We start from the raw sequence: 24,381 nt of genomic DNA, 5'->3' as shown, positions 1-24,381 counted from the left end.
GGCTTGGATGAAATTCCATCCTCAATTATAAAGAAATGTCACACCAATATCCTACACCCATTATGTTATCTAGTGAACTTATCCTTTGTTACTGGTGTGTTCCCAGATAAACTAAAACAAGCAAAAATGAAACCTTCATATAAAAAGGGGATAAGTGTAGTGTAGATAATTACAGGCCCATAGCTCTGCTTTCACCCTTCTCAAAAATCATGGAAATTGCAAAATATTAAACAAATTACAACTTTCTTAAATAAAAACAACATAATATCTAAATCACAACGTGGTTTCCATAAAGGCAAATCAACAACTACAGCAATATTTGAATACATCGAACATGTCAGACAACTCCTGGACAATAGGGAAGAGTGTGTAGGTCTCTTTCTTGATTTATCAAAAGCTTTCAACACAGTATCATATGACCAACGTCTGAAAAAATTATATCACTATGGAATAAGGGGTATAGTAAACACCTGGTTTAGATCTTACCTGCAAAATCGCAGTCTAGCTGTAGAGATCTTACATGTAGAAGGGACAAATACTAATGCTTCTTCCTATATTTCTAGGCTAGAAGAAGTGACATGTGGGGTTCCTCAAGGCTCTATTCTAGGGCTAGTACTATTTACCATATACATAAATGACCTGCCTTCAAACTTACCCTCAGTTAAAACTACCTTATATGCAGATGACACGAGCATTATTCTAACTGGCAAAAAAAAACAAATTCTAATTTCAAATATAAAAAACACCTCAAACGAACTCTGCAAATGGTTCCCCACAAATAAGTTGACGATAAATAGAAACAAAACTTTAGCAATAAAATGTCATCATTCAAGAAATAAGAACAATGAAGACCCAGTAATAAAAATAGAAAATGAACGTCAAATATACAAATTCCATAAAATTCCTGGGTACTTGGATGCAGGAAAATCTCAACTGAGACATACATATAGAGCACCTAGCAGGGAAATTAAGCAAAACCATATATGGTATACGAACCTTAAGAACCATAATAAACAGGGAGACAATAAGAACAACATATTTCAGTCTTTTCCAGTCACAACTAACATACGGAATTGTATTTTGGAGGAATGCTAGAAACAGTGCAAGAATTTTTATTTTGCAGAAGAGAGTTGTACGAATTATGGCAGGAAAGAAAATAAATGAACCATGTAGGATCTTCAGAGATCTTGGCATTCTACCATTACCTTGCCTATATATATTACATTTACTGTGCTATGTAAAACAAGATATGTCTAGTTTCTCCAAACGTATCAAGGAAGTACATCCATACAACACAAGAAAAAAATCACAATCTGGTTATACAAACTCATAATACCACTCTCCTTGAAAAAGGTCCTAAATTCGTAAGTATCCACCTGTATAATAAATTACCTGACCACATGAAAACAATGGAATCAAGTACCCAATTTAAGAGGGAATTCCTTCATGTAGTAGTTCTTAAAATCATTACTGTAATCCTTGTCTAAAATTGTATTAATATTTTATTACTGTATGTATTGTTATATGACGACTTCCATACCTATGGACATGGGTCAACAGAAATAAAGAATATGAATGAATGAATTAGTGCATTAATGTATTTTGGAAAGAAACTTATACGTACAACTTATTATAACTTAATTGCAAATACTATATACATACATGCACACATACAAACAAACACAATAATATATACAAAAAATATGTACATATTTATATAAAATGATTCAAACAGTAAATCCAAAGTTATTAAATCACAACAATTTCAAACAATATTGCAAGAAAATGTCCAATGCAGAACAAATGTAGAACAAAAATAAATCAGAACAAACATACAACTCTTCATCAGGCCACTCAGTATCCTCAACTTGCCTACTGCCCATCATAGGGTAACCCAAAATTTTTTTTCTCTTTATCATCTTCTGGTAAGCTTTCACCATGGTGGAAATCTCTTCTGTAAAGAAAAATAATTTCACTGTATCTCTATCATTGTAGTACAGGGTGTCTGGTTTAGAGCTATAAAGAAATACAATACCGGAAGTATATCCGATTGTTTCAAATTTGGCATACTCACTAATTTAGGCCTCATATTCACGAATCTGCAGTTAAAATTTGGCGGTCACATCTACAAATTGCAAAATAACAGCAGAAATTACCGCTCTGATTGTCCCTACACTAACATGGTAACAATGAAGAAGTGACATGTGATTTTCATGCGAAGGTTGCTCAAGTGTTGTGCAATAAGTGAGACCTGTTGATTTGCATGTGAGAAAATGTCATCTTTCATAAAGAAGGAAAAAATGTTTGGCCCACGAACCATTCACGGTAAGGTTAGGTTAGGTTAGGTTAGGTTAGGTTAGGTTAGCCAAGCATCGTTAAAATTCAAGGTCATCATGAACATAGTTTTTAAACTCTAATCATTGCAAAAAATAGTTGTTTTCTTCATCAATCAATGGTGTTTACTCTGTTCACGGAACCACTTCTTTCAGTTTATTTTGCAATTTCTAGACATGAGTGCCAAATGTTAACTGCAGATTCATGATTACGAGGCCAAAATTAGTTAGTATGCCGAATTTGAAATCAATTAAAGATACTTCCGGTATTGTAAATTTGTTCCAAAAAAAGAAACTGTCCCAAAATCTGTGTGACCAGGAATTTATTGGGAATGAAGGTATATCCTGATGCACAATATCTTGCCATTACACATCACAAAATGAAAGATACTGGCTCCATCACTATCACTAACAACGTCAATACACTTCTATATGGGCACCCTTAGTAGCCCTAGTGGGGAAAGAAAGGTTAGGTGACAGCAGAGGCCAGGCAAGAAATGCTGAAACCCGTCCATCATCCTGGTAACTGTATATCAAGAAAGTCATGCACCTGGTTTGCAAAATGTGGTGGGACCCATCCTGCTGAAAAATCGTACCTGGAGGAACACCTTCTGTTGTGGAGTCCACTCCACCATGTTTGTTTACTGTGCCCATGCGCATGTGCATGACACAGTTTCATGTTTTTTTGTAAATGGCAACAGATGGCAGTATTGTACATACACAGGTGTTGACTGTGGCAGGTATTTGCAAACTGTAGTGCATGTTTCTTTAATTATAGATATAAGCCGGACATGCTGTATATAATTGCTCTCACTGATTTTTTCAGCATTATTTTGTGCATGTTTCTATCTACCTTACTTATCATGAGTGGATTCAGCTTCTATGATTGGAGAGTACATTGTGTTATCTACTAAGCAAATAAAAGATTTAGGCAAACAAAACTTAACATTTTTACACGTATTTCTCCTTGACCATTTACAACAAAAATTCTTAACCGAGAGTCAGTATTAAGGAAGGAAGGGATTGGGGGCAAATATTGGTATAGTCATATATGGGATCCTGAATTTTTGCCATCTTACACTGCTACATTGAAATTCTTATGAAAAACAAATGTAGTGGCCTTTTATATTTTATAGATCTTGAGCTGGTGATTTCTAGACGTGACACTAACTTCTGTTGATTGGCTCTTGTTTTTGATGTAACATCAGGAAATATAACTGAAACCTCATGCAAATATATTGTACGTACTATATGTAGAGAACATAATTTGCACAATGTCGATAACATGGAATACTCACTGTCCGAAATTTTCTATAAGTGGATACAATGGCATTCTAAACAAATTTTACAGACATAGACTATTGACTCGAGGAATATTGAAAATTTTGTATTTGATGTGTGTGTTTGTGTTTCTCGCTAATTTCACCATGGTTTATGCATGAAAACACAACAAAAATAATCAATTTTCTGTTCTTTGAGTAACATTCTTTCAAAAGTAGGCATTCATAAATCACAATTGAGAGTGACGGGTGCAGACCTCACAATGAAAAGGCATAGGTTCGATCTCCAGAGGAGGCAAAGTGGTTCAGATCAGACCTGAAACAGTAGGTTCAGTCCAAATTAGCCTATCTCAATATAAAGTGGACTTAAAACAACATTTGATTTGCTATGACAGGTACTTTGAAGGTTGCTATCTTAGTACGGTTTACCCCTGGCAATTTTTCCAATATGATTTTTCCCCATCAAAAAGAAATCCTGGTTTTACCTCTGGAGACAAGAAGTATGTCTCTCTTTCCCTTCTTGAGGCACTCCATTGGCAAGAAAGTGCCTTGACCCTTCAAAGTCTGCACCTATGATTGATTGTGGTAATACAGTCTAATAATGTTGACCGCGTTATGTGAACATTAGACAATGATATCGAGATTTGCTCAGCTAAGGGCTTGCTGGAAGATATGAGGTTTCAGACAGGAGCATAGTGTGCCACAGATTACCCTGTCAAAATGTATTAGGCACATTTCATCATAAAAAAGCACATGTTAATTTAAAGATTTGTCCCACTCAAAACTTAGAAAGTCATACATTGATCCACTCAAACCAGAAAAGTTTTCTGCCAGAACTGGTTTCACAGAAACTAACAGTAACACATGACAATAAAGGGAAACATTAGATTATGGACTAAAAATCCTGCCTTGAAGGTAAGAATACAGTTTCATGCTGAGACTTCAAAGTTACATCAAGAAATACAAATGAGAACTTAAGTCATAAAACATCCACAACAGGAGGACTTCGGATTTGATTGAAATAGGAATTTCTGGAAAGTTTCATGAAACTAGCAAAGCAAATACAACTAAGAAATGTCGAATGTGGAACAAGAAATTCGACAGGAGACAGAAGAAAGAATTCACCATAGCGGTAATACCACACTGATCAAGTCTGAAAAACTTTAGAAAGAAGAAATTTATAACAAGCTGAAATATTTTGCTCAGTTAATAACACTTATCCCATGCGGAGTTACTCATCTCCTAATGGGTGCATCCTGAGGTGGCAGATTGGATAAGGGAATGCTCACCAGATATGGTGGGTATCGGGGGAATAAAATACCCAGGGTGGACCAAAACCAGACTCTGCTGCCTTGCAGTGAATGGAGTTGGCATTGAGACATTGAGAATGAAACCCAGGATCTTCAACATTACCTTAATATGTATACATGTATGAACAGAAGAGGCAGAAGAAGATGAAAAAGATGGATTCTACCAGCAGTTGGAACAGGTAATCGATCGTATACCAAAACATTACATTAAAATAATAATGGGAGATTTTAATGCCAAGGTTGGACGTGAAGAAGCATTCCAAGACACTACAGGAAAGGAAAGTTTGCATGAATTTTCAAATGATAATGGTCTGAGACTGATAGATCTGGTTATGTGTAACTTAATGGTAATTAGAAGCACCTGGCATCAAAGGAAGAATGTGAGGAAAATGACTTGGTGCTTACTTGATGGTGTAACACAAAACCAAATTGACCATGTGCTGATAGACCATGTCTCTGATTGTCTACAAGTAGATAGCTGCAGAGGAGCAGACAGTGATTTGGACCATTATTTAGTCCACATTAAATACAGACAGCGAACAGCCACATACAGGGATGGAAGAAGAGGAAAGGTCACCTCAAGGTATGATGATGAGAAGTTAAAAAGAGATGAAGCAATTGCCAACCAATTTCGTTTAATGGTAGGTAACTAACTTGGGAAAAGAATTCAAAGGTGGGAAAGCAAAAGTATTGAAGGGAAATGGAGTATAATTAAGGAGATACTACATGAAAGAGCAGAGGAAGTGCTGGGAGAGAAGACAAAGATGCAAAGAGATAAATAGTTTGATGAGGAGTATAGAACAGCAATAAGAAATGAGGCACAATAGAGAATGCTTAATAGGAAAACCAGGTATAACACAGAACAATATAGACTAAAAAGAAAGGTAGCAGACAGTTTGTGCAGGAGAATGAAATGGCACTTTGAGAAAGAGTTGATTGACGAACTTGAAGAATATAATAGTAAGCAGCAACTAAGTAAAATGTACACTTCGCAACATCTTATTTGACCGTCCCGAAAGAATTCTAAGTCCCAAAATCGTAAACTTAGCAACATTGCACTTCAGCTCCAGGTGAGAGTAGCCAACTTTGAGTAGATCCTTCCACTAGACGATAAACGCTGCGGTGATAGGTTTTCAATTTAACACTTTCCATGAACTTAGAAACTATAAACCGCTATTATAATACACAATCAAACAAATGTAATAAATTGGAAAAAGAACCTTGAAGGATATTTACGATTCTGCTTGCTCGACTTGAAATTTGGGGGCTTTGAAACACTGAATACAGTTTTTCTCCACCTGGAGGAAATTGCCATCAAGTTTCTGCAGAAAGAAGCAAATTTGTGAGGAGTTTATGCGACATTTTATTTACAATACCTTGCATAATATAGAACAGTTCTCAAAAACATATATTTTACACGACTTGTCGAGAAAATGTGCTTGAAACACAGGAAGGTGGGACTCTTCATAAACGTCAACATGTCTTTAAGGGTATAACGTCATTAAGTTAACTTAGAGCAGTTGGTTAGGCGCTGCTATCCTTATTTTTCATCAAGCGTGAAAGGTCGCGGGTTCAAATCCCACCCTCTCCTCTTTCTTTTTTTCTTTCTTTATTATTTGCTGACCAGATACCGTTGATATTAGAATATTTAAAAAATGAATCCAATGCACACTGCGCATATTTCCCCTTAGAAGTTGGAGATTTCCAGGGTTTAAAGTTAAAACATTTCTTTTTAGTTATTGTTCATATGTTGTGTTAACACACACATCATGGTTAATTCACAAATCACATATATGTATTCAGGATGCAAAATGTAATGTTATTTAAGTTATGTATTGTTTGTTCTTCACTGAAACCTAAAATATTGATTATTTGATTTCGATATACTAAAAAAAGATATACAGTTATATTAAGTAGTGATGTAGTGCAGTACTGTAACAAAGGAGAGCGTTTAATGAGTTCAAATTGCTAAGATTGGTAATTTTATGTCTATTCCTTCGTAATGACTGTTGTCAATCCCCTCACCACCATCTTACCATGCGTCTAAAACTAATAGTAAATTGCTAATTAACATAAATAAATTGTTATTGCGACGAAGGTCGATTCGATAAGAAACTACTAATAAGTATTTATATAGTGAGTGACAAACAAAAAATTCAAAACCTCATAATGATCGTTAATTCCTCACTGCTTTGTATCTAAAATGTTTGTCTTCTTTGAACAGAAAGTATGAGTATCAGATATAACAAACTTTCCCCACTAACTTTGCAATATTCGAAACCACCATTACAGAATTAGGTCTATGTAACATGATTCTGCGCATTCCACGTGACATGTGACTTCCTCCTATCATCGAAATAACTTTCTCTTACTATTTCCTTTCCTCTCGTGAAATACAGAGACCAAAGTTAACTTCTTAGCACGGTGGATCAACTTTACACCCAACGATATACTCCTGAAAAAAATCCTGCCAAGGTGGAGAATTGAACCTATGACCTTCCTCGTATGAATCAAGCAGGCTACCTCTTCTCCAGGTAGCTCATGTTAAAATTTGCTACCAGTTTGAAGAAACCAATTCACACATAATGTCATATCTATAATTTCCTCATGGCAATTTTCATGAGGAAACGAATTCAGATAAAATCGAGAAACGCTGAAAGGGAAAAATGATGAACATGTCTATTGGCATTTTGTCATATTTTGTAAATTGTGTAAAAATTCCGTGTTTTGAACAAGCAATCGTTTAGTTACGAAGTATTTTGTTGTTTGTTTAAAGTAGGAACAGGAGAGCGAAAAGGAGTCATTTGACCAGACCCCGTTTGACAAGAAACTTCAGCTTTTTTCCGAAGACTGTATGAAAAGAGAGAGGAACGTATGAAATATAAAATATGTGTGAAATTAAAACAACGGAAACCTTGAAAGATAATACTAACGAACTTCAAACTATGAAAAACATATTTTCGTGGTGGAAAACTCCAAGTCATTTTCAAAATATGAACTTGATGTTTTTCTTTATTATGAAGTGGAGATATGGGACTATACGATCCCTCAGCAAGAAAAATTTTAAGTAAGCTACCTCCAACTTTTTCAATGGTCATAATTACAAATTAGGGTCCGGAAGTTGATGAAAAATCAACTTTTTTTCTGACCATTAAAAAGAATGCTAAACCTGATATCATGTCCGTTTCCCTTCAGTTAGAGCCAGAAAACACTTTCTATTTTACATTTTTTTCATTTTTCGGCCTTTTTTGGCTTTTAGTTTATTTGTCAGTATTTTTAACAGTTTTTGTTGCATTTTTACTTATTTTTGAGGTTTATTTTCCTCCTCCCCTGTTGTTTCGTGCATTTTAAATGCATTTACTAGTAAAACTTACATATTTAGATTTCTTGACATGGTCCTTTTAGCAAATTCACCATGAATCGAAAATACGGTCACTGGAAAAGCATAATCTTATTCTTAACTGAAATGTTTGGCAATGAATTAAAATACTTTGTGTGAAGATCTACTTTGAGGTTCTTTTTCTGGACACTGTTATCGCACAGCATTAGTCATAATATTAAATGCTATTACGCTCTGGTATATGCGAAGCAGAACTGTATTCTCGGATGCTGGCCGACTACAGTATCATAGAAGGCCCACTCTGAAAGGACATGAATTGGTTGATATGGTGTTTTAAGTTAACTTTATGCATAGTAAGGCTAATCGGGACTGGACCTACAGTTTAAAGTGGAATCCGAACCGAGTGCATAAAATAACGTGAACCGTGTGGTGTAGGGGGATCGTTTGCTTATGGAATGGAAGGTCGTAGGTTCAAACCTACTTCCTTGCGATATCTTTTTCGGGAAGTAAACGGCTTTGGACGAGAATGCTTATCTACATTTCTTGGATATTTCCGTTGATATTTACGCGATTTATGTCCAGCATTTCCGGATGGAGAAAGTTGACATGTAAGTTCTTAATATATGTTAACTTATAACAGCTGAATGAAAGGAAAAGTATTTCCTAAAATCCTGCCAATCACTGAAAGATTAAAAACATTAGTAGAAGCATTACTTGAGGCATGCACAGAGGCGACGATTATGGAGTGTGGAAGGGCAGATGACCCAGCACTATGCTAAACATTATCTACCAAGGGAAAGAAACTGTCCTTGCCATCCCCCCTCCCCCCACCTTGCCCCATCAGTTTTGAAACCCAATCGCTGCCACTGAGCATGCATCGCATAAATATTTACAGTAATATCATATAATATTATATTACGTTATTAGAACACTTCGTACTTGGCAAATAAAAAGGAAAAAATAATAAGGAAAGGGTGGGATTTGAACCTACGATGTTTCAATCTTGACGAAAACAGTAAAAAAACGAAAGTGCTGTTATCTAACCAACTACTCAAGGAGATTGCTAACAGAAAACTCAGTAAAACACGTTAATCTCAGTTGAAGCAACATTGTGCAGGAGTTTTGAACCATCTTTCACCAAGAACCAAGGAAAAGACACACTTTGCAGAATCGTTTGGTGTTGTTCAAGGTATCTTTACTAAACATTTCGCAAAAAATCATCATAAATTTGCCTTCTTGCATTCAAATGTGACTGCAATTCTTTCCAGGTGGATAAGAACCTGTCCAGTGTTTCACAATGCACATACATTTTCCTATTTTCAAATTCAGAACTAAGAATCTTGAAATATTTTCAACATTCGTATTTCTACTTTACATTTTTTTTGTCTACTCATATATTTTATTACTGCTTTAGGGTATCTTTACTTAATGGAATGTGAAAGAATGAAAAAAAATCACTAGTGTTTTCATTCAGGTAGGAGAAATGTTGCAAAGTTGGCTACTCTTAGTTGGCTCTGAAGCGCTATGCTGCCAAATTTACGAATTCCGGACTCTGAAATTTTTCAGGGCAGTCAAATAAGATGTTGCAAAGTGTACATGAGGGTGAAGGATATAAGGAAAGGCTTCCAACCGAAGACAGCTTTCTGTAAAGACCAAGTAGTAAACCTAGTAGGGGGAAATGTGAGATCTTAGAGAGATGGGCAGAATACTTCAGTGGGAGAAGAGTGGGTCAAAGGAGTAACCCAGGAGGGACTATCTTCAACAGAGTGAGCCAAAATCTAGCATATGTTGATGACATTGATATGATGACACGAAGACTGCAAGAACTGAAGGAATGACTGGAAAGATTGGAGAATACAGCTAGTAAGATAGGACTCCAAATAAATCAAAGCAAGACTAAATACATGTTCTCACCTTGGAATATTAGTTAACTTCGATAATAATATTAAGGAGGAAATAAAAGCAAGAATTGCAGCTGGTAATCAAAGTTATTTCTCACTGTTAAGAATTTTCAAATCTCGTAGCCTGAGTAGAAATTTGAAAATCAAAGTATATCAGGTAGTGGCTGGGATATGTGGAAAGAATGCCTGAAGACAGAGCAATAAAGATGGTCTATAAAGGGCGACCAAGAGGGAGAAGATTAAGAGGAAGACCAAGGAAAAGATGGTTGGAGGATATTGAGGAGGACCTTAGGAGGATGGGAGTAAGACAGTGGAGAAGTCGAGCAGAAGATAGAAGAGAATGGGCTATATTGTGAGGAAGGCCAAAGCCCTTCAGGGGCTGTAGCAGCCAAGGATTAAGTAAGTAATAACAGTTGTCCCTTTCATTCTACTGCATAAGTAATCATGCACTACATCTCATACAAAAATCAAACCTGACCTACAAATCCTACATTCCAAACCTGACAAATTAAATACATATATTACGCATATATATATATATATATATATATATATATATATATATATATATATATATATATATACAGATACATACACACACACCAGTCTTTGGAAAGATACTATTTAAAAATAACTCAGTTAAAGATGAAGTTACTCTCTTTTTAAAATGTAACTTACTTAATGTTACTTTGAAACTTAACTATAAGTAATTTTTACAGTTACTACCTAGTATGGAAGATGCATGAACTGCAATGGGACTGTTATTTTCTTTACTGATGACAAGCTAAAATGTAACATTAATTTTTAATACATTGTAATAAACCTATGATTAAATATAAAACAGGTTAGAGATACAAAGTAAAATACTGTCACATACACAATTTGCTCATACAAAATTATGTATGAATGCATGAAGACATTCATTTAATTTGCACTTTCTGACAGAAAAGTGTAGTTATCATCATCATCATCATTGAAATATGCAAAAAAAAAGTAGGTGTAAAAATAACTACATATTTCATTACTTGTTACTTGTTACAGTCAGATGCTAGTCACACCCTTGGCATGTTCAGTTGTTTGTGGATGCAATAGTGTTTGTTCCCCTTAGAATATGGCTCAATGCAGCTATGTAGATGATATTATATGGCATAAGATGATCAAGAAACTCTAGGCTCGACAAACACATATGGCAGTGACTGAGGAGCTGAATATTTCTCAGAGTGTTACTTCCAGACTCTGGAAAACAGGTTACAACAAGATGAAAATATTGGCCGGGACTTAAACAGTGGTCACCCAAAGGCTACAACAGCACAAGAAGACTGATATTTGGCAATGACAGAGTACTGCACGCTTTCTTGGTAAGGACCTTATAGGAGCCACATGGACAACATTTTCAAGGCCAGTGGTTCACAGACCATTACAAGAATGAGGGTTGTATTCAGTAAGCCTGCAATATGCATTCCACTGACCCAGACCAGTACCCAAGGGAGGACCATCGAAAGATGAAATATTATAATGCAAACCTACAAAAACCTATAAAAAAAACCATGGACGATTTTTCAGATTTTGCAAGCATTTCGAGTTTCTTCTTGCATAGGGTAGGTTCCTATAAGAGTACACAGTCTTGAAAGAGTACGCAGTGCCAATTTCCAATGTTTGCAGCATTGTGGGATGGTGACCAAACATTAAATGTGGCATTGTCCTCAAAGTGTATGGATTGAACAGTACCATAGAGTTCGCATGCGTACTCTTGAGGGACAGGGCAGTTTCTACATAGTAACAAGTGGTGTCTGGTGAAAAGGGACAAAACATTACAATTGTATGTTGCATGTCCCCTACTGGCATCTACGTTCCCCCTGCCATGATCTTTCCTAGAAAGAGACTTAGGATTGAACTGTACAAAGAAGCACCCGAAGGAACTCTACCTGTCATTTCAGACTCAGGATACATGACAACTGACCTTTTCATACAATGGCTGCAACACTTTATAAAGTTCGTGAAGCCAAGCGAACAAGAGCAAGTTTTGCTGATTGTTGACAACCACGTTTTGCATTGTAGAATAGGTGCTATATTATTGTGCAGAGAAAATTTAGTCACTTTACATTCACTTCCACTGCACGCCAGTCACATGCTGCAACCTCTTGATAGAGGTTTCTTTGGACCCCTTAAGAAAGCATTTGCTATTGAATGTGACAAGTGGATTGCAAACAATCCTGGACACTGTATTACTGTTAATGAAATGCCCTACCTCTTTCACTGTTCATATGAACGAATTGCAACAATTGAAAAGGTGAAAGTAGCATCCATACAACCCTGACAATTTCACAGACGAAGATTTCCTACCTGCAGCAGTAACAAACTGATCAGCTGTGACAGTCCACCAGGAGGAAACCAGTCAGTGCTCAGATATTATCAATTCAGCCTCATGAGGATGATGTTCAGCATCCGAGGAATTCCAATGCTAGTGCAGTGTCTGAAAGTACATACACACTGTCGAAGTGACAATGGCAGCAACAAACAGTCAGAAGTTGACCTATGAGTATCTCCTTCTGAATTGTTCCCCCTGCCCACAGCCAAGCATGAGTTGAAGAGCAGTAGATGCGGAAAGAATATCACCATATCGAGCAACATTGGAGTGTGCATCATCCCAAAGTACGGAGCCAAGTAAAGGAGGCAAGTGTTGCAAAGGGAAAAAGTCCTTGAAAGTTGATGCTGCTGTACCTTCCACATCTACAGACGTTCAAGAAGTTGTCAACTGCCCAGGATGCCATGAAATCTATGGGAAACCAATTACAGAAGACTGGATTCAATGTGGAAGTTGCAAGCAACGGTGGCATGAAGCTTGCTTGCTCTTCATATGAAGGACAGGGTGCCTTTCAGTTTGACATGTGTTAGTGGTTTTATTTCCTTCATCACCACAACACATTCAAGTGCGTATTTTTAGAGGACGTGTTGCGTACTCTTTAAGGACTACTCTCCTAAGAATACTATTTTGCATCCATTTAAAAAGATAATTCTATATCCTATACTTTGTTTCCATTCATTTTATTTTTAGTTCCAAGAGGAAGTAAAGATACTACTTAACATGTTCACTGCTGAAAGCGCCGATCTGCATCTGGGTGATTTCTCCCGATATGCGTTGGATGCCGATTGGCGCTTTGCGTTCGCTTCGTGCAGAGTTGATTTTGGCGGGAGATCAGCCCGCCAGTTTTACTTCAGCCATTGTCGTACTGAATGTGGCGGTAGATGAAGTTTAGATTTTGTTCATTGTTGCATTCATTGCAAAGTACTGCAGAAAATGAATCGTGAAAGATGCGGGGAAATGAATCGGCCTCTTACTTCATCAAGGGCTAAAAATATTGATATCGAGAGCATGACGATTAGTGAACTGGATAATATATCTGTAGGTTCGAGTGATTTATTTGAACATTCTAGTGATGAAAGTGAAATGACTGAAAATGATGGTGTTTTGTGTGTTGATAGTGAGCATGGCTCATCAGAAAGTGAATCTGCAACAGAAGGTGCCAGTGATGCCTATTCAAACGAAGCAGACACGACCATTTGGACTGATGATCCTTCACGTCTAAGGCTAATTCATTTTACTAAAGGTAATGTGCTTCTAGTTCCTCTGCCTGGTAACAATAGCCCATGTGATTATTTCCAATTATTGCTTGATGATTTGTTTCTTGAAGAAATTGTCAGATATACAAACAACTACACTGAAGAGATATTTCTTTCAGAAGGTATGAAGGTTAATTCACGTATTTCAATGTGGAGGGACTTGACTGTGGAAGAACTGAAAGTATTTTTAGGTCTTCTTCTACATACTGGGACAGTCGCTATGCCTCGTTTACCAGACTATTGGAAAGTTGATACCTTATTCTTGAGTTGTTTTCCTCAATTTATGAGCAGAGACAGATTTTTGATCATACTGCACTGTTTACATTTCTGCAGAAATCCTCGTTCTGATGAGCCTGTACCTGATGATCGTTTATACAAAATAAGATCAGTGTTAGACCTTTTTAACAATAAGATGCACTCCGTATACTATCCAGGAAAGGAGCTCAGCTTAGATGAAGCAATGCTTCTGTGGCATGGTAGGCTTTTCTTTAGGCAGTACATAAAAGGTAAAAGACATAAATATGGTATTAAAATATATGTACTAACAGAACCTGATGGCCTTGTACTAAAGACTTTTGTATACAGTGGTGCATATGATGAACTAGGTGGAAAGGGTCACTCCAGTAAAGTAGTCCTGCATCTCATGGAGGGAAAATGATACAATGGACATTCCCTCTACATGGACAACTTCTACAACAGTCATGAACTATCCCAGGTTCTCCTGGAGAAAAAAAAACTTATTCCACAGGTACCCTTAGGGCTAACAGAAAAAACAACCCACAGACAGTCACAAGAGCGAAACTGAAAAAGGGGGAAAGCACAGGGAAATACTCTGATGGAGGCATCATGATCGGCAAGTGGCACGATAAAAGAGAAGTGCTTTATATATCTACAGAATTTCCAAATGAATTAGTTGAGATCATAAATAAGAGAAATGAAAAACACATGAACCCACTTTCGATTGTACAGTACAATTGCTACATGTCGGGAGTCGACAGACAGGACCAAATGATGGCTTACTACCCAAGTGATTGCAAGACAATAAGGTGGTATAAAGAACTGTTTGTCCACTACGTACAGCTTATGGTTCTAAATGCTTTCCACCTCCACAACAAATACACTGTAAACAAAACAATGAACCTATATGATTTCAGATTGGTTATAATTAGACACTTGCTGTCCTTCAAATCAGCCAGACCAGAAGTTCTTCCAACTCCTTCAAGAAAAACAGATCATCTACCAACAAAGTGTCAGCAAGGACCAAAGGGAAGAACACTGGTGAAGAAATGTCGGGAATGCAAGAAAAATGGAAAGAGAACCGACACTATCTACAACTGTGTAATCTGCCCTGGTACTCCTGGACTGTTTTTGCATCCATGTTTTTATAATTATCACAAACAAGTAAAGTAATGATTTGAAAATAATGTCTGTATGTCATGTAAAGAATACGTAGAAGTTTTGATGTACCAATATTTTGTTTGCTGTATGTACAAGTAATAAGTATGTAAAATTTTTATCTCTAAAAACAAAAGCAATTATTTGTATAACATTGTATAACATAATAAATAATAATTTTTAACAACTCCCTCAGAATTGAATGTTGTGAATGTAGATAAAAGCAAAAGTATCAGTGGGCGCCTTTCGGCGTCTTCAGCACAGAGCAAGGAAATTTGATGCTGTGTGCTAATGGCGCCGAAAGGCGTCCACCGCCATATTTGTTTATGATGACTTCCATAACAAAAAAAAAACGTGTTTTATGTTGTCTAGTAACTACAAGGAACCATAAAAGTACATAATGTGGAAAACAAAAAATTCAGCACCTGGGGTGAGTATTCAAATTTAGATCAGCAGTGAACGTGTTAAGAAGTAGGTGCAGTTGTTTTGTGTTTCTGTTTACGTTCTAATAATATGACTTTAACCACTAAGTGCGTACTCTTCTAGGAACCTACCCTAAATGAATGGGTTGTTTCTGGAGAAAGGCAGGCTCCAGAAGACTGAAGTCTACTATATTTAGTAATATTAGTTTCATAACCATTTATGCAAAGCTACTAAACATCCCAATTAGGTCATGAGAGTTCACTATTTTTAATGCCTGTCCTGACTATTTTCAAAATTCAGTCTTGATGAGAAAATGTCCCTTTCTTGTTTATTGACATTCAGATATGTACATCATTATAATAATCATTCCTAATATGTATAATTTAACTTTATATTATTTTGTAAACATAGATTATCTTTATTAATCAAATCATGACTGTTCAGTGGTGGTGGTATAAGAAGAACTGTAAACATGGTTAATTTGGGAATACTGTACTATTCAAATATTTTTGAGAATGGAATATAAGCAATAAACACCAAGCTGTATGCCGAATGACAGCCTTTGTCTGTAAGTGATTGTATCCTTGACTATCAGGTCAGGGAAAGAGTGGGCGGGGGGGGGGGGTGGGCTTATTGCTGATTTGATTTTTCCCTACTTTGGTTCATCATATTGCAATACTACAATTGTACATCCAGCTGCAATGCTACCATAGTGTTGGTTGTCACATCCATCCAGGGTACGAAATCCCAGGGGGAGGAGGGATGTCATACCTTCCCACCTACGACCTTGTTCTAAAATCCCCCAATCAAAATACTTTACTAAGAAGATAATAAGAAACACACATCACATAAAGAAGAACGAACAAAGAATGATGTCTGTGTTAATGTTGCATACATTTCTTGTTTCCTCTCTCTCTCTCTCTCTCTCTCTCTCTCTCTCTCTCTCTCTCTCTCTCTCTCTCTCTCTCTCTATCTCTCTATCTTTGTTTAGAGCTGAAAACAGCATGGGGATAAAATATACTTCTATAGTCACAGATAAGATTTTATAATTAAATCAAATTGGACTAGTAAGGAACGGAGCTGTAGTTTTCACCTTTGGCCCATGGAAAACATTAGATTGACCTGTTATTTCTCCTTTATGTCTCATCTCCTTTTGTTGGAAATAAAACATAGCACCTACATGTTATTTTAATAGAAAACAAATGTCTTCTTAAAGTCTCTTATTTTCTTGCGCCTCCACCTAGTTATCTTTAATTTGCAATGGAATTTGCAGATTTGTACAATATCACACAATGCTTGAATGAAGATGATGTGGGATGCACAACTGACTGTCCTTTTATTAGCCACATTTCTTGAATGCTAAGTTTTCTTTTCGTTGGATTCAATGGAAAAGAGTAGGTACACTTTGCAACATCTTATTTAACTCCCGGAATTCGTAAATTTGGCAGCATAGCGCTTCAGAGCCAACTAAGAATAGCCAACTTTGCAACATTTCTTCTTCCTGAACGAAAAGTTCCTGATTTTTTTTTTCATTCTTTCACATTCCATAAAGTAAAGATACCCTAAAGTAGAAATAAAATATATGAGTAGACAAAAAATGTGAAGTAGAAATATGAATGTTGAAAATATTTCAAGATTCTTCGTTCTGAATTTGAAAATAGGAAATTGTATGCGCATTGTGAAACACTGAACAGGTTCTCATCCACCTGGAAAGAATTGCGGTCACATTTGAATGCAAGAAGGCAAATTTATGATGATTTATGCGAAATGTTTAGTAAAGATAGAGAGCCATGACAGGGCAGATCTGTAAATCCCAAGAGAGCAAAATGTTGACCATTATAATCTGTTGGTTGACTAACTGCAGTGAACAAGCCACTGGGCAATGGGTTCGTAACGTCCCTTCACCAAACTTTTGCAATTTTTTACTTAATTAGAAATTTATTTTAATTTCTGTGAATTTTCAAATTACGAAAAATATTTTATTTCTAGGCATAAAGAGAAGGGATATTTGAATATTCTAGTGGAGTTGAAGGGAAAATGTAACAGTAAACGATGAAATTAATTGTCTTTTGGTTTGGGTGGAACACAATACAAACAAAAGTAAATAAAAAAGTTAAATTAATCAAGCACTATGTAAAATATCTTCTACCTTATAACTTGATTATGCATAGTACTTGAATTTTCATTCAATGACAATTTTAGATTGTCGACTCACAAGAGACAATAAAGCTACAACATTTCATTTCATTTCAAAAATAGAGATTCAGGGGCACTTTGACATGGCAGAACAAACTTTAAGAGTTGGGAAAAAGCACTTACCATTTCATTCACTGGAATGAACATTTTCGACGTCACCATGAAAAAACCGGTAGCCTTTTCTCATATACACTGGCTTGTTGACAAACTCCCCCTCCTGCAACAAAATAATCCATTACATTCAATTAGTGGATTTGTTAATAATTTGTTAACAATGGCATACATATTTTCCACAACTTTTTGTACATTTTGCATCAATTACATTGCTCTTTTGAATGTCATTACATTTTCTCACATTCCAAATTAAAACTAGCACAAAACATGGTCATAGTAACAGAAAGAAAATTCAAAGAATAATACCCCCCCTCCAAAGAAATCAAAATTAGATTATCTTACTGTGAAAAGTCTTGTCATCATGTGGACAAGAACTACACATTTAATTCCCAGAATGAAAGGCATTGCGCACAAGCAAATTACAAAATACAAATTATACAGGGTGGAACAGAACTCTACCAACAAACATTATTCACTGGTTGTTCAGGGATGTTGGGTGAATGTTTTGACATATGAGGAACCTATGGTCCCTGGTACCTTTTTACAGAGTAAGGTGATGTTGATGTGTCATACTTGTATTATTCCTTTGGGCTGTGAGAGATGGGTTCTGATACATTAGAAAGAAAAAATAATCAACCACTCATCTTCTTCTGTAATATTATGAATAGCAATACAAGCAATACAAAAATTATATGAGTAAAGAAACAAACCTAGGACAAATGTAAAAGGGGGTGGGGGACCCTGAAGTAAGCCTGCCTCCTCCTGCATACATTAGAGTGCATGCACTTATTTACTTATTGTCCTGGTTCCTTAAAATATACCAAGATGTCAGTTGTGTGCTTTTTTATGGTTCCCCCACCTTAACATTTCTAATTTATTGGTTCAGTTCTATAATACATAATATAATATAATAAAATACATAGTAAAAGATATATAAAGATTAATACAAACATTGTTATGTTAGTTCTCTACATAATTAATTGTGGTTGTTCTCTCTATACTGGGGACCAAAACTTTGTTTGTAGTTTGTTCAGCCTGTTTATGCAGTGGCGAATTTTGTTATGTATTCAATTTAGAGCCGGGAAACTGAAGCCTATTAATGTTAATTCTGGAAACCAGAACCAGCAGGGTATAGCAATTACATTGCTTAGATCCTTTATGAAGCATTGATTGTGCCAGCATCTTCCGTCCATTCCTGTATTCCAGAACGTGGCTCCTGCACTTGGTTGCAATCAAACCTTAGTGCTTATATTATGCAGGGGAGTTGCATGGTGATCGTACATGTCTCGTTCCTCACGGTTATCTTAAGTGCGGAAAAGAAAATGTAGCATTCCTTCGGCCTCCACCGCAACACCTTGCACATTAGGGTGGAGTGAATTTTTTTTCTTCTTGAATTTCGAAATGCATGTAGTCAGAAAAGTTGCATTTTGGTATCAGATAGTCAAATAAAGAAAATCAGCTCTCTAAGTCAATTTCTTTTGGTGCCCCAAGCCCTCCTAAGTTTTCATATTTCAATTTATTTTCGCATATTGAAAGATACATGCAGATTTTTTTTTTAATTTCAAAATGCCCGTAGTCAAGAAAGTTGCATTTTGGTATGAGATAGTCAAATAAAATAAAAATCAGCTCTCTAGGTCAATTTCTTCTGGTGCTCCAAGGCCTCCGAAGTGTTCATATTTCCACTTATTTTAGCATATTGAAAGATACATGGAGAATTCTGGATGTGATGAAATTATATCTTCATATCCACCTTTAAAAGCAAAATGAGGAAAACTCAGGAACCTCATGTTTCAGAAATTAGTGAAAGTGTTTCTCACCAAGTGGTAGGAATTTTGATGAAAGCTTCATTGCCATCAGTGTCACATCAGCAAGTCGTTGCAAAAGTGAAAACACTTCACGAACACTATCAAAATCTCTTAAAGCCCTTTAAGCGTAGACAAAGTGAAGAAAACTACAAGAAAAAATTGCATTGTATTGCTCACATGCTAACTCTACATTATTTGATATATCGTGTTGCAAGTGTAAAGACTTTTCAATCTGTGTTTGTTCTAGAGAGAAGAAAGTACTTATTCAAAAAAGAGAATTTCTTTTGGATCAAAGAACCACGAGAAAAATGTTCATTGGAAAAACTGATTTAAAAAAATCCAAGGAATTGCAGAAGAAGCAAGCAAGAAAAGCTATGGAAGAAGCAAGACTTCAGAAACATTTGTCAAGCTGTAGTGTCAATGCTGCTACTAGTAGTCCTCAATGAAGTCCATCAAGTGAACTGGAGGAAGAAGGTTGAGATACTGACAGCGACACGAGTAAGTACTTAAAACCAAATCGGAAATGCCCTCCACTTCAGCGAATTCCTCATTAACCTAAAACGAAACTCAAATGCGGTTGATTCTTATGAATTTTGCTAGAGAGTGTAACAGACATCGCATATCTGACAGAAGTGCAGCTCAAATTGCTAGTGCAGTTCTTCAAGATGTAGGTGTTACTAGTGATGCAGATGTTTCTAAAGTGATAGATGGGAGCAAGGTTAGAAGGGAAAGAAGTAAAGTCAGGAAAAGAGCTGCTGATAGTTTATATACTCTGATTGAATTGTATTTTAATGGGAGGAAGGACCAGAGAAGAATTAATGAGAAGAGAGGAGTGAAGAATTATGGTCGCATCGCAACAGAAGAGCATGTGACTTTAGTCCAGGAGCCAAATTCAAAGTATATAGGACACGTCACTGTATCCAATGGGTCATCTCTTACTATAAAAAATGAGATCTTGAGCTTCTGTGCTAGGAAGGAAATAAGTATGGAGAATAGCAGTTGGATGTGATGGTACAAATGTGAATACAGGAAACAAAGGAGGAGTTATTGTTTTACTCAAAAAAGAACTTGGTAGACCCCTCCAGTGACTTATTTGTTTGCTGCATATAAATGAACTCCCACTGCACCATCTCTTTCAGAAAACTGATGGATTCACAACTGGTCCAAAAGCTTTTTCTAGGGAAATAGGAAAAGCTCTACAAACTTGCGAAAAAAAACCTCTTGTGCAATTCGATCCAATAAATGTTCCTTCTTCTTGTCAGCTTGTTGGGAATGTTGACTTTGAAGACTTAAGTACTGATCAGAGGTATCTCTATGATTTGTGTATTAGTGTAACAAATGGACACTGCAGTGATGAATTAGCGAATCGCAAACCAGGCCCATTAAACCATTCTAGGTGCCTAACAACAGCTGCAAGACTGCTAAGGTTCTATGTATCGACTGATAAACCCTCAAATAATTTGACAACTTTTGTGACCTTTGTGGTGATGGTGTATACTCCAGTGCAAAGAGATGGATTTATCTTTTCAACTATCAAGTCAAGAGCATTGATGAAAACATTTCACACTAAGAAAGAATATAAGTTGTAAAAGTAATTACACTGGTCAAAACAATTAGGGGAGCAAGCAAGAAATCCCAAAACCAAAGTTGGAAAGTCAAAAGTAGCAATGTATGTTGATGAAGTGAGTGTGTCCTCAACCAGTACAATTCATCTGTGATGAATCATCAGCATGAAGAGCTCTCTAGTGACACCATAAGGCACGTGGCAGAATTTGTGATATGAGGAGCAATCACGAGGTCACTTGGGAACACCGGTTGTGTGGTGCTGGCAGACGGTAAGTGCAGGTGGGATTCAGTTGAGTAGTGTTGAATAGGAACGATGGCAGAACAACACGATTTAGGGGAATCTAGCGCATGGAGAGCCATTGGGAGGATGGAAGCAGGGCAAATACAACGTGAGGTGGCTGCAGCCCTTGGTGTGTCACGCAGTGTCATTACCAGGTTGTGGACACAATTTCAACAGACAGGTACAGTACGAAGGAGGCCTGAGCAAGGTCGCCCACGGTCAACAACAGTTAGGGAAGACCGGTACTCAGCATTGTCGGCTCGCAGGAATAGGCAGCATATTGCAAATGACTTGGAACGCGGCCTTGTTTTGGCAACAGGACGAAGAGTCTCGGGCCAAACTGTACGAAATTGCCTGCGGGAAAGGGGTCTTTATGCAAGAAGACCAATGGTGTGTGTCCCTCTGAATGCCCAACACCATAGGGCCCGCAGACAGTGGGCTGTGGAACATCGTGAGTGGGGACATGGAGAGTGGAGTTCAGTTCTCTTCTCGGATGAGTCGCGTTTCAGTCTCCAGTCAGATAATCGACGCATTCTCATCTGGAGGGAACGTGGGACTCGCAATTATCCCGCACATGTGTCCGAAGTGTCTCAGTATGGTGGCGATGGCTTAATGGTATGGGCAGGGATCAGTGTTGGTCGACGTACCCCCCTGCACATTATCCGGAACGGTACTTTGACAGCCTTACGGTACCGGGATGAGATCCTCAGGCCTCATGTTGTCCCAATGGCTGCAGATATTGGTGATCGTTTCATTTTTGTGGACGATAATGCCCGACCTCACTGAGCATGTCTGGTTGAGGCCATGCTACGGGATGAGGGTATCGAACGAATGGTATGGCCAGCATCCTCCCCAGTCTTGAATCCCATTGAACATGTGTGGGACACACTCGGAAGATGCATTGCTGCTCGGTCAGCACCGCCTACAACTCTGCAACAGTTGGAAATGGCCCTTCAGGAGGAATGGGTGAATATCCTGCAGGCTGTTGTTGATAACCTTATTGGTTCCATGCAAAACAGATGTGCAGCTGTCATAGCAGTTCATGGCGACCACACACCTTATTAGAGGTATGGATTCTGTTGCACATCTGTTCATTTCTGTTGTCTTATCACCGTGCTGTTCTCCTGATTTTGTGCAGTACCTTGCAGAAATCACCCCTAGAACTCTGTTGTGCTAATGACTCAATATACATGTATTGTACTGGTTGAGGACACACTCACCTAATCAAAATACATTGCTACTTTTGACTTACCAACTTTGGTTTTGGGATTTCTTGCTTGCTCCCCTAATTTTTTTGACCAGTGTAGTAATATGATATTGGGCTATATGTAAATGTAAAAGTTTAACATTGTTACATATTTTTGGTACTAATGGGTACTTGGGTAGTTTATTTTTATGTATTTCGGTAGCACAACTTTATGGTTGTATTCAAATATCTATTTTTTGCACTTGTTTACTTAGGAAACAGGGTATTCTGTGTTTCAGTTAGGAAAATAAATAAAAAGTTATAATTTTCGGTGAGTAAATGCTGATTTTCAATATGAAATCTTCAGTGACCCTGGGGCACCACTAAAAATCAATTCTTTTTTCTGAAATAGTTAGGGTTAATTAACTGTATAATAACACAGCTTTTCCCACTACAGGCATCTTCATTTTTTTAAAATAAAAAATGCCCTATATTTTCACTCCACCTTATTGCACATTCCTGTAATTGCTTGGCTGGCATTTTTGTTGGAACAGCGACCTCGAATGTGTGAAGTGCAAAGCCCGTGTTAGTACATTGCTATTGGGACTTTCGTATCCCTGCCAAGATGAAAACAAGTTTTATCGTTCTTCAGTTTATTATTGAGACACTGTTGCATTAACACACTGTGTTCCTAACTAAATTTTAATACCACTAACTAAAAATGTGTAATAAATAGTTGTGTTAGGTCTGTCGGTTATATAGTGCCAGTTATTAGCAGAGGAAATACATTGGGGTTACAAGCATGAATTTAAAACCTAGGACAAAACTCGTACTTCTTTGTTAAATAACTGTACTGTATGTATACAGTACAGTGCAGTGCATACTATTCAATACAAAATGTTTCTTTGGAGCAGCTGTTCAAAATGTTGACTGCCATGATCACGACAAACTGTACAGCAATACAGTATGGACTGTCGCACATGCTCTAGCATCCCAGGAGATTGACACACATCTTCAGTGGCTGCGATAATCCTAGCAACCAGGTCCATGGGAGTGTTGACTGGAGTCTCATACACTAAGCTCTTCACATGAGTCCATAAGAAGAAATCCATCGGTGTCATATCTAGTGATCGAACTGTCCATTGAACAGGACCACCACAACCAATACACCTTTGACCAAACTGTGCCTCAAGATGTTCTCTAACAGTGACTGTAAAATTTTCGGGTACCCCATGGCAATCAGTCAAATGGTATTGCAATCATTAAACATATGCAAAGGTACTTTAGCTCAAGAAATGAAACAAATTTGGTGTAAACATACACAAAGGTAGTAGAGTTTGAACAAACAAAAGAAATGCAATTACTTTGTAATAAGGTACCAGGGACAATGGGTTCCTCATATCAGAATACTCAGTCAACATCGCTGAACAATCTGTGAAATGATGAAAAGGATTTCTCAGGCAATCAACCAGGTGATTTTCAAATAGGTTTCTGAGCATTCAAGAGCTAATGCCACTCTCTTCTTCAGGGATCCCTTCTTTGTTCGCAGCCAGGAAAGCTTCGAGAACCTGTGAAAGTTTATCAGTAGACTTTTGTTCAACTCTATATATTTCTTATATTACATGTATCTG

The 24,381-nt window shown here is 37.0% G+C and overlaps 1 protein-coding gene across 2 annotated transcripts in view; it reads right to left on the bottom strand.

Moving 5' to 3' along the window:
* Nucleotides 1-1,622: 1,622 nt before the first annotated feature.
* Nucleotides 1,623-24,381, bottom strand: part of LOC145984502 (uncharacterized) — a 105,617-nt gene continuing 82,858 nt past the window's right edge. Inside the window, exons 8-9 of one of the 2 annotated variants that reach the window (XM_083118156.1) lie at nucleotides 17,923-18,016; nucleotides 1,623-1,954 (exon numbers count right to left, since the gene is read on the bottom strand). In XM_083118156.1, coding sequence (XP_082974282.1) covers nucleotides 17,927-18,016 — 90 coding nt within the window. In that variant the 3' untranslated portion in view covers nucleotides 1,623-1,954; nucleotides 17,923-17,926. Of the gene's footprint in view, nucleotides 1,955-12,565; nucleotides 12,638-17,922; nucleotides 18,017-24,381 lie in introns of those variants that run through there. The other variant, XM_083118158.1, reaches the window with a different exon arrangement.

This window comes from Lepisma saccharinum, chromosome 2 (genome assembly GCF_977018435.1).
Source record: "Lepisma saccharinum chromosome 2, izLepSacc3.1, whole genome shotgun sequence".
In the NCBI taxonomy this organism is placed as follows: Eukaryota; Metazoa; Arthropoda; class Insecta; order Zygentoma; family Lepismatidae; genus Lepisma; species Lepisma saccharinum.
This window is presented reverse-complemented; position numbering and strand designations above follow the sequence as displayed.